General features: G+C 54.5%; 2 protein-coding genes and 5 non-coding genes across 8 annotated transcripts; all 7 read left to right on the top strand.

The window, feature by feature from the left end:
• The first annotated feature begins 341 nt into the window (after positions 1–341).
• Positions 342–2,677, top strand: RPL13A (ribosomal protein L13a). Its single transcript, XM_023748479.1, has 8 exons — positions 342–571; positions 712–784; positions 1,178–1,243; positions 1,437–1,538; positions 1,737–1,822; positions 2,001–2,060; positions 2,337–2,459; positions 2,563–2,677. Exons 4-8 carry the CDS (start codon positions 1,466–1,468, stop codon positions 2,647–2,649), a joined length of 429 nt encoding a protein of 142 aa, XP_023604247.1. The 5' UTR covers positions 342–571; positions 712–784; positions 1,178–1,243; positions 1,437–1,465; the 3' UTR covers positions 2,650–2,677.
• On the top strand, positions 833–915 carry LOC111824413. Its single transcript, XR_002827497.1, has one exon. It is a non-coding gene; the product is annotated as a small nucleolar RNA Z195/SNORD33/SNORD32 family (small nucleolar RNA).
• On the top strand, positions 1,582–1,666 carry LOC111824412. The gene has a single exon (XR_002827496.1). It is a non-coding gene; the product is annotated as a small nucleolar RNA Z195/SNORD33/SNORD32 family (small nucleolar RNA).
• On the top strand, positions 1,862–1,931 carry LOC111824414. The gene has a single exon (XR_002827498.1). It is a non-coding gene; the product is annotated as a small nucleolar RNA SNORD34 (small nucleolar RNA).
• On the top strand, positions 2,123–2,208 carry LOC111824415. Its single transcript, XR_002827499.1, has one exon. It is a non-coding gene; the product is annotated as a small nucleolar RNA SNORD35 (small nucleolar RNA).
• Positions 2,678–6,159: 3,482 nt separating the features above from the next.
• Positions 6,160–8,666, top strand: RPS11 (ribosomal protein S11). 2 transcript variants are annotated; one of them, XM_023748480.1, is made up of 5 exons: positions 6,160–6,411; positions 6,872–7,003; positions 7,473–7,548; positions 7,820–7,949; positions 8,309–8,666. In XM_023748480.1, exons 1-5 carry the CDS (start codon positions 6,175–6,177, stop codon positions 8,430–8,432), a joined length of 699 nt encoding a protein of 232 aa, XP_023604248.1. In that variant the 5' UTR covers positions 6,160–6,174; the 3' UTR covers positions 8,433–8,666. The 2 variants fall into 2 exon arrangements, with proteins under 2 accessions (XP_023604248.1, XP_006107850.1); XM_006107788.3 differs by having other exon boundaries at positions 6,242–6,380.
• On the top strand, positions 7,634–7,721 carry LOC111824411. The gene has a single exon (XR_002827495.1). It is a non-coding gene; the product is annotated as a small nucleolar RNA SNORD35 (small nucleolar RNA).
• Positions 8,667–15,674: the final 7,008 nt, after the last annotated feature.

Genomic DNA, 15,674 nt, shown 5'->3' with positions numbered 1-15,674 from the left:
GTTTTTTCCCCCCCATTGCTTTTGTTTGATAGACCTCGAAAGGCTAGTAACGGGGGGCCCCAAAAGGGCCCGCGGCCCCAGACGACGCTCTCCATAAAACACATAAATTTTTTCCTTTTTCACCCGGCGCTGCGTAGAAGGGGGGGGGGGGTAGGGGGCCCTGGTGAGCTTCACGCGACGGGCCTGTGGTTACGGAAAACCACGCTGGGAGCCAGACAAGTGGGAGTCCCCTGAGCGTGCCCGGCCCAGTTTGCATTGTGTTTTCTGTAACAATGTTTCTGAGGCAGATGTTATCCTCATCTTCCAGGTGAGGAGGTGGAAGCGCGGAGAGCTGCAGATCTTTGCCCCAAGTCACAGTGTCAGGAAGTCTGGCTTTAGATTCTGTACCTTTCTGCCTTCCAACAGTCACCACGTATATAACCAGCACTCCATAGAGTGGGGACTTTGACCCTTGATGAAGAAGCTATAATCTGGGCATAAAAACTCCTGCCCTTCAAGCGGCTGAGATGTGAGAGGAGTTCTTACCCCGCTCATTGAAATCACCATTTGCTATTTTGGCCTCGTCTGTGAAGTGAGCCTTGGGTCCTAGGTCTGGTGCCTGGATAGGAGGCGCCCTGGGGGATAAGGTGTAACGGAGACAATGAACAGTGGTTGCTTGGGGTGGGGAGACGGGAAGTTCGGGGTGACTAAGCCCTCCTCTGTCTTCAACAGGTCCTGGTGCTTGATGGCCGAGGCCATCTCCTGGGCCGCCTGGCGGCCATCGTGGCCAAGCAGGTACTGCTGGGTAAGTCTGCCCTGTGCCCACAGCCCTCCAGACCTGAGGTCAGACCGGCAGTCCGTGATGAGGAGCAATCACCATCTTTCGTTTGAGTCTCACGACCATGAGATCAACCCCATGCACCGCTCTGAGACCTGCCAGCCACTCCCTCCCCTGGAGGTGGGGGCTCTGGGGTTAACATTTTCTGTTGGGCAAATTCATTTAACCGTGAATGTAGCTCTGCCAGTTACTGCTCTGTGACTGGGGCCAGGGGTTCCCTTGCTGGGCCCTTGGCTGTCTTGCCCTTGTGGTCCAGTCCTGACCTGGGAGGATCGCCCTTTGGTTCCTCAGCAGTAACTGGGCAGGGGGTGGCTGCTTGGCCTGAGCCCCCCGCGAGTGCCTCACTGTCCTCCTCTCTAGGCCGCAAGGTGGTGGTTGTGCGCTGTGAGGGCATCAACATTTCTGGCAATTTCTACAGAAACAAGTGTAAGTTGTGGCATGGGAGAAGGACGAGAGAGGGTTGATGTGTGAGGTGCTCAGACTCCATAGACCCTGAAAGCGATCCCCCCAGTGGTTGGGGGGGGCTGGTTTGAGTTCCAGAATAGGCCCTTGGAAGTGGGTGTGGGAAGAAGCTGGTGTTTCCCTGGGGACTATACAGCCTCACGCTCTCCCCTCTCAGTGAAGTACCTGGCCTTCCTGCGCAAACGGATGAACACCAACCCGTCCCGCGGCCCTTACCACTTCCGAGCCCCCAGCCGCATCTTTTGGCGGACGGTGCGAGGTGAGCTGGGCCTGAGGACCGACCGCAGGTGGGGATGGGGCGGGTGGCCCGTGATGAGGACTTCTCCCACTCAAGTTCGAGTTTCCCAACCATGAGATGACTCCACATGCACTACCATCTGAGGCCACCGGTCTGCCTGCCTGGTGATGGGGTCTTGGCGAGCCCCTCTGAGCAGGGTTGCTGTCCCTCTGCCCGCAGGCATGCTGCCCCACAAGACCAAGCGAGGCCAGGCCGCCTTGGACCGCCTCAAGGTGTTTGACGGGATCCCACCGCCCTATGACAAGGTAAGCGAGACCGGGCCGTCCCAGGATCCCTGTGTCTGGCGTGTCCGTGATGATCCACGATTACCTACATTGTTTGAACCTCATGAGAACAGCACTGGCTGAGACACCGGCCCCAGCCAGCCTTCTTCCCTGTCTGTCCCTCACTCCAGGTCCCTAAGCCCCTCTCCTTCTCTAACAGAAAAAGCGAATGGTGGTTCCCGCCGCCCTCAAGGTTGTGCGTCTGAAGCCTACCCGGAAGGTGAGTTCCGGGTTACGTGGAGCAGACTGACATGGGGGGCTGAACGTGGTGTCCCCGAGACTGGCAGATGATGGTTTTTTCTCACGATGGTCTGCGGATGCCACCTGGGCACTGCCGAAAATGCCAATGGCTTAGCTGATGCCAGGAGGAGCAGGGAGCCCCTTACACGGGGGGCGGGGGGGGTGTCTTCTGCTTTAAAATTGGATCCTTTGAGAAGTCTTCCGCTCCCCAATCTAGGCTCCCATTTATTTACAATTTCATTTCCCCCCACCCCAGTTTGCCTACCTTGGGCGCCTGGCTCATGAGGTTGGCTGGAAGTACCAGGCCGTCACAGCCACCCTGGAGGAGAAGAGGAAGGAGAAGGCCAAGATGCATTACCGCAAGAAAAAGCAGCTCATGGTGAGGGCAGGGGCACCGCACACCTGGGCAGTGGGACCTGGGTCCCTGGGAAGGGGTGGTCACAGGCAGCAGCCACTGACCACAGCCTGTTCTAACCCCACAGAGGCTACGGAAACAGGCCGAAAAGAACGTGGAGACGAAAATTAACAAATTCACAGAGGTCCTCAAGACCCATGGACTCCTGGTCTGAGCCCAATAAAATTGACTGTTATTCCTCATGCTTGGCCTGGCCTGCCCTTCCTCCATCGCCGCCCTAGGATGTGGGGAACCCCAGGGGCTGTTCCGGGGCCACAGGCACCTTACCTTGGGCCTTAGAAGGCTGGGGACACAGAAGGGACCTTAGCCACTGCTATTTAAGAAAGGCCTTTTAAAAGCTTGGCATGGCCCTGTCAGTTGGGCATAATTTGCCTGTGACCTACTCAGAGTTTTAGGAAATGAGCAGCTGGAACAGCTGGTTCCCTTTCAGGATTTATAAGCTGGAAAACTCTCTAAACTTCCCACATGATACTAGACCGCAGCTGTTAGGATGTAGCAAATGCTTGGGGGCAGGTGGACCTGGTGTTGTACAGAGGGATTTACAGATGCAGACAGGACGGCAGCCAGCTTCAGGCATCGCACTTGCACGTTCCTGTACCTTGTGATCAGAAAATGAATAAATTATTTTTAAAGAAATTTGGCGTCTTTGCCGTGTGTGTCTGCAACGGAGGCAGGCCCTTGGGGGCTGGCCACAGATAAATGGCTAAATTCCTAACCCGTTAGTGCATGGGAGAATTAACCTTTAGAGGTCAACCTGCCAACAATTTACTCAAACCATTGTCTGGTGCCTGGTGCCCCAATTGACAGAGCCGTCTACACTCTTCAGCTGCAGGGTGTGGAACTGCCCCGTTTTAGAGCCACCCCCTTTGTGGGACGAGGGCTACTTCACTCGGGTCATCTGCCACACTTGCTTTGGGGGAAGAAATGGGCAAGAAACATTTTGCATGTGTGGGGTGTTTACAATGGAAGTAGGCATGTTAGATCTGCCTGGGTGCGGACCTGAAAGGGTAGATGAACAGGTGGAAGCCCTCAGGTCACCTTTGATCACCTCCATCAGGCCCGTCTCCCTTTCACTGATGAGGTTTAGGAGGAGTCACCTGATCCAGAGCCAAACCCAGAATTCCACACAAGCCCTCGGGTTTGATGAAGGCAAATCTGTCCTGGAAAAGAAGCTGAATTCATGCAGCTCTTGGGATTGGTGTGCAATATTTAGAAATAATTTCCTAATTCAATTCAGCATTCAAATGCCCAACCTCGGCACAAAGGGAGCTAGTGGAGGATAGTTCCCAGGCAAATCACAACTTGAACACCCTGCCATTCTATCTTGCATCATCTCCAAAACATCCAAGATCTCAATGGCTTAGGTTTTCTCGATCTAACATGGGTGATGACACCTCCCCTCCTTGGTTCCTGGGATCTGCCTCCAAAAGCAACTGTAGCTTAATTCTGAAATCTGACAAAACTCTTACAGCAGCACAATCCCACTGAAATCACAATCCATTAAAAACACTTTTTTTTTACTTTATTTTTTAAAATATGTATTTTATTGATTTTTTTTACAGATAGGAAGGGAGAGGGATAGTTAGAAACATTGAGAGAGAAACATCAAATAGCTGCCTCCTGCACACTCCCTACTGGGGATGTGCCCGCAACCAAGGCACATGCCCTTGACCAGAATCGAGCCTGGGACCCTTCAGTCTGCAGGCTGAAGCTCTAGCCACTGAGCCAAACCAGTCAGGGCACCACTTTCCACTTCAGAAGACACCGATAAGATGACAAGCCACAGACAGAAAATACTTGCAAATCTCTTTGAAGGACTTACATTCCAAGTATATATATTTAAAAACCTCTTATAATGAGACAAACCAAATGAAAACTAGGCAAAGAATTGAATAGACATTTCACCAAAGAAGATATATATACAAATGGCCAATAAGCACCTGAGAATAGACTTAACATTCAACATTAGAGAATGAAAATAAAATCTCTGGGTGGACAATCATGTAGCACAAATTCGAGGAATCAAAGCTCCAGTTCCGTCTTGCCCAACTACCCACCACCAAAGCATGTGGGCACGCCTGTCCAGTCCACGGGGGTGCCATAGGGAGGGTCTTGGGGTTTTTTTGTTTTTTTAAATAATGATTTCAGAGAGGGAGAGAGAAACATCAATGCCTCCTGCACGCTCCCCCCTCCAACCAGGGATTGAGCCCGCAACCCGGGCATATGCCCATTACCAGAATCAAACCCAGGCCCTTCAGTCCACAGGCCCATGCACTATCCACTGAGCCAAACCCGCTAGGGCAGGAAGGTCTTGTTTTAATAGGCATTTCTGTGCTCAGTGGGGGATGGCTCCAGATCAAATAGTATTTGCATTTTTGTTATGAAATGCTGGGAAACAGTGTGTGAAATCTGACAGCGTTGGGCTGAAAGTTTATTATTGGACACCAAAGCTGTTTACGATGCAGGTGAAAAATCAACCCAGCCATAAAATAGATAAGTGAAATACAAATGAAAACGGGGGGCGGGGGAAGGGGGGGGCAATGTATTGCAGGAAGGAAAGGAAAGAGTTAAAAGTTAGACGGGGAAAGGAGAGAAGCTGTTTGATGAGACTGTACATGCTGTTTCCTATTGTGGGTTGTGCTCAAAACGCTGAAAAGCTAAGGACCCAGCACCGTTGCAGAGTGAAGCAGTATTTCTTCTCTCTGCTTTCCCCTTATCACCAAGATCTCCCCAGCCACCCTGAACACCTTGCAAAATATTGAGCATTTTAAACACCAGAGAGGAAATCACACCTAATCGCACCGCCTGGCGATGTAAACCGCTGGGCACGCGTTGTTAGCTTTTTTCTAAGTAACGTTTATACAGGTTAACACGCATTGTTGATAACGGTGGGCCCTGCCTTTAAAAGAAACTATTATCATAAGTACTTTCCAAGTCGTTCAAAGTTCCAGGAACTACGTTTTTTTTTTTTCTACAAAGAAAAATTATAAAGATAACACAGGAGCTCTAAAACAGAAAGTCCCCGTTAATGCTATCCCCAAAAGGACAACCACCACCAATTAAATGTATCATTGAAAATTCACAAAGCTATCAAGTGTAAAACAAACTTAAATAAGCTTTCAAATGACATTGAAAGTTTATAGCATTAATATTTCATATATCCTGTACTGCCCAACGTGGTGGAGGCTGGCTCCGTGTAAGTTTAAATTTAATGAAATTAAAGGTAAAAGTTCAGGTCCTCGGTGGCTATGGAGTTGGAAAGCGCAGACATTTCCATTGTCGCAGAAACCGCGCCGTTACGGACAGAAAACCAGCAGAAGGGTCTGGGGTTGAAACGGGACACAAGAGAACGACTGAAAAAGCGCAGGAGCAGCACCCGCCCCGCACAAAGTTGGCGGCGGCGCCGCGCAGGTCCCAACACTTCACGACCTCCCTCCCCGCAGAAAGATGGCAGCCACCTCATCCCGCTCGAGCCCTGTACGGACACCGCCACGCGGTCTCCGAAGCCCACGTGATCTCACGGCGCGCGGAAACCCGACCGCCTCCCTGTAACTCTCGCGATAACGTAGGCGGGCTCAGGGCTGGCCGCGCCTTCCCAATGCGAACCAGCGCGTCCAGACAATGGGTGGCTGAACTATCGCGAGACTGTACCCGCCCCGCCTCTCCGCCCTCCTCCATCATGGCGGCGTCGGTGCAGTCTCCCAATCACCTGCTTGCTGAGAGACGTCGGTCAATCAGAGACGCGTCCAAGGCACCGCCCCAAATCGTGCTACTCGGTCCCCTATTCGTCACTTCCTCTCCAGTCCCTGCGCAGTCGATAAGGAAACCCGGACGCCGCTGTGGCTTTCTTTTTTTCAAGCGGCCGGGAAGATGGCGGACATTCAGGTGCGAGCTCGGGCCCTCCCGGGCCTCAGAGGCGAGTCCGGGAGAGCGGGACCCCGCGCCCCAGTTGGGGAGTTAATTCCGGGCGCCCCCGATCTCCCGGGGGCTCATTCGGGCAGAGGGCGCGTGCCTGCGTTATCTGCATTAGCGCCTCCTCAGTCCTGGGGGCTCCGCACTGGGAAGTCGTGTACGTTAGATGAGCAGTGGATCCGGGTGGATGTCTTTGTGTCTTGGACAGTAATCCTTCCTGAAAGGTGTCCGAGGTGCCATTCTGCCTCCGGGTTCTAAGCAGTGAATTCTGCAGGCGGCGGGAAGTGTTTGGGAGCGTAAACGCTGAAGTGACCCCGGGCTAGATTTCGGTCTGAATTGGAGGGACATCTGGGGTCAGAGTTCTCGGAGGCGATTCTGGGGCAGGAGACCTGGGGGGGGGGTCCTGGGGGTTCCGGGAAGATCTGCGGCCCGCTCCGGCCTCACCCGCCCCCTCGTCCCCGCAGACGGAGCGAGCCTACCAGAAGCAGCCCACCATCTTCCAAAACAAGAAGAGGGTCCTGCTGGGAGAGACCGGCAAAGAGAAGCTCCCTCGATACTACAAGAACATCGGCCTGGGGTTCAAGACGCCCAAGGAGGTAGGACCCCGGGGAGGAAGAAGGGGACCCGGCTCCGCACATGTGCCGGCCCAGCCGCCCCGCCCACATCCGCGTGTCCCCCGAGGGCTGCTGGGAATTGTAGTTTGTCTCTGAGGCCGCACCCGGCTGTTCTTTCCAGGAACTAGCTACTCAAGCCTTCCTTTTAAAAATATATATTTTTATCGATTTCAGAGATGAAGGGAGAGAGAGAAACATCATTGATGAGAGAGAATCGTTGATCAGCTGCCTTCTGCATGCCCCTTCCGGGCAGGGGCGGGGATCGAGGCCGCAACCGGGGCATGTGCTGGAATCGAACCTGGGACCCTTTAGTCTGCAGGCCGACGCTCTATCCACTGAGCCAAGCCGGCTAGGGCCTTATTTTTTATTTTTTAAAATCTTTATTGTTGAGAGTATTATAGACACCCCCCCCCCCCCCCCCAAGCCTTACTTCTTTTCCTTATCCCTCCAGGGCATTGAGGGCACCTACATTGACAAGAAATGCCCCTTTACCGGTAACGTCTCCCTCCGAGGGCGCATCTTGTCCGGTAAGTGGGGCCGTTGGGGGGCTTGGGTTCAGATTTCTGGGTCTGAAGGAAGAAGGGCTGGGGACACTCCTGGTTTCTGGGCCCTGGCAGGTGATGTCTGTTTTCACGATGGTCTTCAGATGCCGGTGACAGGCGCTGCTGAGAAAGCCAGTTGGCAGAACTGATGCCAGAACCAAGGTTTCTTAATGCTGCTCGGCAGCTCCCAGCATGCCCTGGGCTGCCTGAGGCTCCCTTTCCCAAGGAGCCTGACCCACAACCTCCCCTCCCCCAGGCGTGGTGACCAAGATGAAGATGCAGAGGACCATTGTCATCCGCCGAGACTACCTCCACTACATCCGGAAGTACAACCGCTTCGAGAAGCGCCACAAGAACATGTCAGTGCACCTGTCCCCCTGCTTCAGGTGAGCACTGTGGGCGGCAACCCGGGCCAGCCCCCCTGCCCAGCGGAGAGGAGGGGGTGGGCTGCACTCAGGTCTGAGTGACATGGGAGGCAGTAAACTAAGGCCGGCGGGGTGGGGAGGCTGCTGCAAGTGAGCCTCCAGGTTTCCGTAAAAGTGGAGGTGTGTTTGGAGCATCTTCTGTACAGTATTGGGCCTGGTGCCTCGCTCAGAGCTTGTGCTCAGTCAATAATGACAGAGGGCGGCTGGAACTGGAAACTGAAGCTTGGCTGTGGCCTCGGCCTGGTGACCACAAAGGAGGCTCCCAAGGGGCAGCCTCACCCCCCTGTCCCCCCTGTAACATACACGCTGCCCCTCCATAGAGATGTGCAGATCGGCGACATCGTCACCGTGGGTGAGTGCCGCCCGCTGAGCAAGACTGTGCGCTTCAACGTGCTCAAGGTCACCAAGGCCGCCGGCACCAAGAAGCAGTTCCAGAAGTTCTGAGCTGGCTACCTGCCCCACCCCAACCAAATAAAGTTATTTTCTCAGTCACAGCCGGGCTCCGGGTGTCTGTGGCCTCTCCAGAGGGAGGTATGTCCCTGGGGATGGAGCAGGTTGACGAACGACGGGTTCTTTTTTACCCTCTGGGGCGTGAGGGTGGGAATGGGGACCAGATCCCGCCTCCTGTCCTGTCTCTGGGTGAAGACGCCTGTATTAAAGATGCTGCACTTCTCCGTCTCCTTTGGTCCTTGTCACCTTCTACCTGTTGTTGAGCTGCTGTCTCACCCTGCATCCCCCACTTCCCCCCAACCCGCCCCCGCCCCTGTGTCCCTGGGGAGGAAGTGAGGGAGGGCGGGGGCTCCTGGGTTCTTGGGCCCTTTCTGGCCTCCTTGGGGAGAGGGATGAAGCAGCAGCCGCAATCTGGGCCTTGACCTCAACCTGGCCTTTCTCTTCTGTCTCCTGAGTCGGGGAGCAAGTCACTCCTGAGTGGGGGAGCCCCCTTCCCCAAGTGGGCACCATGCCCCTTTGCAGATGAGCAAGCTCCTCTGAGGGGCAGGTTCTTTGCTTAGCATCCCAGTGCCTGAGCCCCAGGTCTCAGATTCTGGAAACTTCTTAGCCTGAAAGTCCAAGTAAGGACATTGGTCTTGAGGGCAAGTTGCATAGCAAGGCTGGGCTGGAGCGCAACTCGGCAGCGCAGGGCCACAGGCTGCTCAGGCTGGTTAGAGAGCCCCTGGAGGTGGGGCTGGGAGAGGAGAACCGGGAGGTGGGGAGAAACAGGCAGTCATGCAAATTCAGGGAAAGATTGCTGATGGCCAGAGAACGGGAGGTGGGAGGGGTTGGCTGTTGGTAACAGCAGAACGAGATCTGTTAGAAGCAAAAAAAAAAAAAACGGGAAAAGGAACCTTGAGTGTCACACAGAAACAAGGAGAGACCACAGAGGGTTCAGCTGGACACAACAGGCCAGACCACGGGTGGGGACAGACTCAGATTTCAGAAATGGGGCAGAGTTCAGAGGAGAAAGAACAAGGGGGGAGAGACCCTCACCCACGCAGACGTGGAGACCTGGAGTAGAAGGCACGGCTGGAGACTGGCTTCGCCCCTCGGGGCCGGCGCTGCTGGGGTCCCCAGGTCCCTGCCCCCCATGCCTGTACCAGGGACTGGCACACCATGGTACAGGGTTGGGAGACGGGGCCTTGAGGAGAGGAGCCCGCTCGCCCAGGGAAGCCGCCCCGGGATCAGCCCGGCTCTGGCTTTTACCCGGCGAGGGCGGGGATTCCTGCCAGAGGAAGTGGGGCCACATCAAAGAGGGCAGGAAGGGGCAGGGACAGGTCACAAGGGGGCACCGCCCGCATTTCAGCCTGCAAGCCCGCCCCACCCCTGCTGGAGGGCTGGGGACCCTGAGGGGCTGAGGCTGCTGGGGAGCCCCCTCCCCCTGCAGGTGCTTCCGTTCAGGGTGGGGCCTCCATGTTTACAACAACAACAGCCCGGCTCCCCTGTTTCCTCCCAGCAGCGGTCGTTGGGGCGTCTCCTGGCACCCCACCATGTCAGGCTGCCTAGTCACGGGTGGGGCGGGCGCCTGGTGTGCACTGGGGGACGCCTCTGGTGGGCCTGTGGGTCACAAAGACCCAGAAGAGAACTCTGGGCGCGACAGTTCTCTTGCGTGAGGAGTGGGACCGCCCTGGGGCAGCTGGCGATGCAATTCCTACCTTGGATCACAACTTGGGTGCCTCTGCCCTCTGCCCACCGCCCTCGCCTCCCTCCCTCCGCCTGCCTGTGCCCACCAGCCCGGCCCCTCCTCTGAGCCCGTGCCCCGGCTGTGTCCTGCACCTGGAGCACTACCCCAGGTTCCCCCTGCCTCCTGCCCCGACCCCGCCCCGACTCCGTAGTCTCTAAAGCTCACTAACCTCTTTCCACTTGGCCAAACCTCCGACCCTCCAATCACCCTTCCCTGCTTTGTCTACGTGGACAGGTAAGTCCTATTTCTGATCTATTCGTGGTTTTATTGTACAAGTTCTATACTACGTTGCCTGTTTATCTGTTGAGCACCGGAATCCAAGCTCCGAGAGGGCAGGAATGCCTGCATCCCCAGGGCGTGGAGTAGGTTGTGACTGCTCCATACACGTTTAGGTGCATGAGTGAATGACTTTTGAACTTAAATCCCCACCTTCTCATAGGGTGGGTTTGAACAAGACACAGAGAATAACAGGAAGCAGTGAACTGGGGCAGAAACCTCCAAACAAACATTAAGACCACAGGCCCTGCTCTGAATTCCAGCCCTGCTGCTCGTCAGCTGCGTGACCTTGCGCAGGCGACCCCCCCGCCAACCACAGAGCCTCAGTTGCCTAATCTGTAAAATGGGTTCGTCCACCCTGCCCGCATTGGGAGGGTGAACTGTGGTCACGTGTGTTAATAGGGTGGAACCAGTTCGGTAAGTGATATTAGGGAAGTAACTGCCCAAGCCCGGAGTCTGTTAGAGAAGGGGGGGCGGGGGTACTCGGTATAGCCGGCCCTGGGCCCTTTGTTCCTTGGGGGCAGGTCCCAGGACAAGAGTCTTTGGCAGGTGGCCCCCGAGGTATGACGTGGTGTGGAATCCTGGGCCTGTCACGGGATCTTGAGTTTGTTTTCGCATGCTTCTGGAATGTTCTGTTGCATACCTCTAATAGGAGGCCCCAGTAACAGGGAAATTAGCTCCAGGCAGTTTCATAGCAGGGCCCTGGGTTTACAAGGACAACAGGTGTCAGGCCCATGACCTGAAAACAGGGCAGATCGGGTGTGTCCTGATGTAGGCGGCCCCGCAGCTCTTGTCGCGGCCACAGGAGAACCTGGCCGGCCACCCTGGCCACGCTGTTGCAGCCCGTGGTGTCTTATGGGAGCAGGACCCAGCGATGTGGATTGTGTTGGGACCTCGGGTCCTGTAACAGGACCTGCTGGTTGCAGTACCCGGTTACCTTATGGTCCATCGGCTTTATTTGTGTAGCAGGCACCTGCATTCATTGAACTGGTCCCCAGGACTGTGAGGCAATCGAATGGAGTGGCTTCTGTGTGTGTATTTTAGTGTGTGTGTGTGTGTGTGTGTGTGTGTGTTTCAGTGCTGCCCTGAGCCCGCCGTGGGGAAACTGGGGACTAACATTATAGGGGGTCCAGCTTTGTCACTTGTTATAACAGACCTACAGATTGTTTCAGGGGAAGGGGGGTAGTTTCTGCTGGAACGTTCTAGCAGGACATCGACGCCATTCTAGAAGAATTTTAGGGGCATATCAAACCAGCCAGGGCCACTCATTATTGCCTTCGTTCATTCTACAAATACATACAGTGGGGCCTTGACTTACAAGTTTGATTTGTTCCGAGACCGAGCTCGTTAAGGAGCTCGTTAACTCAAATTACTCTATCAACTCAATGCAAAAAGTCGGCCGAGAGACAGCTGGTATCTCAAAAAACTCGTTAGTCGGGACATTCGTAAGTCAAGGCCCCACTGTACTGTGCTGGGGTGTGGGAGGGCATTGAGGGGAGCAGTGTGCCCTGTGCCAAACCTTTGCCTTGCTGAAGCCTCTCTCCCGAGCTAGGCACAATTATCCCCGTTTTACAGGCAAGAAATCAAGGCCTGCCCTGGCCGGTTTGGCTCAATGGATAGAGCATCAGCCTCTGGACTGAAGTCCCAGGTTCGATTCCGGTGAAGGGCACATGCCTGGGTTGCAGGAGGCAGCCAATCAATTATTCCCTCTCATCACTGATGTTTCTCTCTCTTACTCTCCCTTCCTCTCTGAAATAAATAAACATATATTTTTAAAAAAGAAGAAAAGCCGAACCGGTTTGGCTCAGTGGATAGAGCGTCGGCCTGCAGACTCAAGGGTCCCAGGTTCGATTCCGTTCAGGGGCATGTACCTTGGTTGTGGGCACATCCCCAGTGGGGTCGTGCAGGAGGCAGCTGATCGATCTCTCTCATCGATGTTTCTAACTCTCTGTCCCTCTTCCTTCTTCTCTGTGAAAAATCAATAAAATATATTTTTAAAAAAAATAATAAAAATAAAATAAAAAAGAAGAAGAAGAAAAATCAATTCTCACAGAAGCCAGCCTGAAAGAGGCAGGATTTGATTTTGAACTCGGGTGTGATTGCCGCTTGGGCTCGGTAGGGGGCACTGTAGTGTAGCTGCAGTGGGGAGGGGTGGATGGCAAGGTGGCCATGCAGGGCGCACAGCTCAGAGCTGCCCTGCCGTGTATGTCACACAGACCCAGGGCCACGGCGGCTGAGCAGCTGTTCAGTTGGTTGAATACGCTGCTTGAACGGTCTTGAGGTCGGAACAAGGGGCCCCACATTCTCTTTTGGCACGGGGCCCGGCGGACTAGGAACCGGTCCTGCCGTGGGCTTTCTATTGCTTTTGATTGGCCCCTTGGGATGTGATAACAGGACCCCAGGGGATCTGGTGGGCACAGACATCCTTAGAGCAGGACCCTGGGGATGCCAGAGGACACCGCCAGCGATGCTGTGAATGGCCCTGAACACACAGAGGAGCCCGGGGCGCCTGGAAGGGACTCCCAGGGAGCATTCAGGGGCCAGGACCCTCAGGACTTGGGCCCTATCCAGTTTGGCTCAATGAATAAAGTGTCGGTCTGCAGACTGAAGGGCCTCGGGTTTGATTCCAGTCAAGGGCACATGCCCGGGTTGCAGGCTCGATCCCCAGTGAGGGGCGTGCAGGAGGCAGCCGATCAGTGATTTTCTGTCATCATTGATGTTTCAATCTCTCTCTCCCTCTCCCTTCCTCTCTCTGAAATCAATAAAAATATATTTATTTTAAAAAAGGCCACTTGGCAGATGGGATTAAGTTCAGGATCTTGAATTGGGAAAATAATCCTGGATCATCCAGGTGAGACCAACGTCATGACAAGGGTCCTTATAAGAGGAAGTGGAAGGATCAGAGTCTGAGAGACATAAGGAAGGGTGCAGGGTCAGAGAGGAGAGGAGGTGCTGGTGTTGAAGATGGAGGATGGTGCCACTAGCCAAGGGATGCAGGTGGCCTGAGCAGCGGGGAAAGGCAAAGGAAAGGATTCTCCCCTGGAGCTGCCGGAAGGAGCCAGCCCTGTGGACCATGTTGGACTTCTGGTCTCCAGACCTGAGAGGCAATACAACTGTATTGTTTTAAGCCACTTCGTTTGTGGTGCTGGGTTCCGGCAGCCACAGGGCACTGATACACCGATCCCAGGCCGTGTAGATGGATGGCCGCTGAAGCAGGACCCCAAGCCTGCAGGGGGATTTTCCCAGACCGCCTGGACACTTTTGTGGTTGTGGGGACACACGAGCAGGCCGTTTTAGCAGGACCCTAAAGGCTTCATGGCAGGGCTCGGGCTGGGTAGCTCAGTTGGTTAGAGCATCGTCCCGATGCACCAAGGTTTCGGGTTTAATCCCCGATCAGGACACACAAGAAGCAACCAATGAAACAGCAGAACAATTCGATGTTTCTCTCTTTCTCTCTCAAATCTGTAAATTATTTTTATTTTCTTAAAGGGAGGTGGCCAGGCTTTATAATATTTCATTGATTGTATCTTTTTTAAAAAATATATTTGATTGACTTTTTACAGAGAGGAAGGGAGAGGGATAGAGAGTTAGAAACATCATTGAGAGAGAAGCATCATCAGCTGCCTCCTGCACGCCCCCTACTGGGGATGTGCCCGCAACCAAGGTACATGCCCTTGATCGGAATAGAACCTGGGACCCTTCAGTCCGCAGGCCGTCGCTCTATCCACTGAGCCAAACCGGTTAGGGCTATACATTTTTTTTCAATAAAAGACTTCATGGTAGGTCTAAGAGGCATTCTACTAGGTTCCAGGCAGTGCTTAGAGGGGACACCCTGAGGCCATTTGGTGACCCTCAAGGCTACACGAGGGAAGACTGCGTCCATTTTAGTAGGACCCAGGGGTCTTCTGAGTGCCCAGGGTCCTGCGGACATTTTATCGGAACCAAAGGACTTCTGCAGAGGGCGCAGCGGTGGAGTAGGGTCTGAGCGGTGTCCAAGTGACCGCTGATGGGGCATTGCAGCAGGACCTGGGACACCCAGACATGGGTAAAGCAGGACCTGAAGGACAGTGGAGGGTTATAGCAGGACCTGGCGCCACTGGGAAGGCCCGGGACGGTGCACTAGGGCCCTGGGTGTGTGGGGGGCTGGAGCCCAAGGACTGGTCCCCAAGGCTCTCCTGCAATTGGTTCAGGGTCCTGGGCAATAGAGCAGAATCCTAGGGGGTGTTTTAACCATTCGAGAAGGGCCCAGAGCATCTTAAGGGGAAGCACAGAGCCATGGAGAGGGACCTCAGGGCCCTTTTTAGTGGGGTCTCAGGTCCCCTATGGTGGGGACCTTGGAATGAGGGAAAGCAATCTAGCTAGATGGACGGGGGTTCCTGGGAAAGTGATGGTTTCCTGCCGGCTAGGGGGGGCCATAGCAGGTCCTGGGGGCTCTGTCTGATTGATTCTATTTTTCTGTCTATTGATTTTGCTATCTGTCTGTCTAACTATCTGTTTTGTGTGTCTGTCTATCTCTATTTTCCAATTTTCCATCTATCCATCCATCCATCTGACTCCTTGTCCATCTGTGTATTTATTTTTTTAAATATATACTTTGATTGGCCCATTGGGACATGATAACAAAGGAAGGGAGAGGGAGAGAGAGATAGAAACATCAATGATGACAGAGAATCATTGATCAGCTGCCTCCTGCACGCCCCACACTGGGGATCGAGCCCCCAACCCGGGCATGTGCCCTGACCCGGAATCGAACTGTGCCACACCAGCCGGGCATCTGTGTATTTATTATCTGTCTGTCTGCTTAGCTACTTGACACTCTGTGTCTGTCTGTCCATCATTCGTGGGGAGGTTCTGGATAGGGCGAGACCTGGTGAGGGACAATAATCGAGAGAAGCCAGGGGTGGGTGTGGGGGGCGTGGCTCAGCTTTACAACAGAAGCTGAAGGGCGGGGACAGGGCCTGGGGCTGAAGGCCCCAGAGGCTGGGTCTCTGAGGGCTCAGGACTCGTTTGGGAGGATCCCAGGGACAGAGGGACCGACTCCTCTGGGGACATTAGTGGAGCCTTTACAGACGTTGTTGCTGGGCCTCAGGATACTGTACTTTCGGGGACCCAAGGAGCCCGGGGTGGAGGCCTGAGATTATCAACGACCCAGGGCAGGGTGGGGTCCTCTAGTGACGGCCCTGCAGGACTCAGGCAGTGAGTTCACCCTGCTTATTACAGCAGAGGTGGGGCGG

Source organism: Myotis lucifugus, unplaced genomic scaffold (assembly GCF_000147115.1).
Source record: "Myotis lucifugus unplaced genomic scaffold, Myoluc2.0 scaffold_1432, whole genome shotgun sequence".
Lineage (NCBI taxonomy): Eukaryota > Metazoa > Chordata > Mammalia > Chiroptera > Vespertilionidae > Myotis > Myotis lucifugus.
This window is presented reverse-complemented; position numbering and strand designations above follow the sequence as displayed.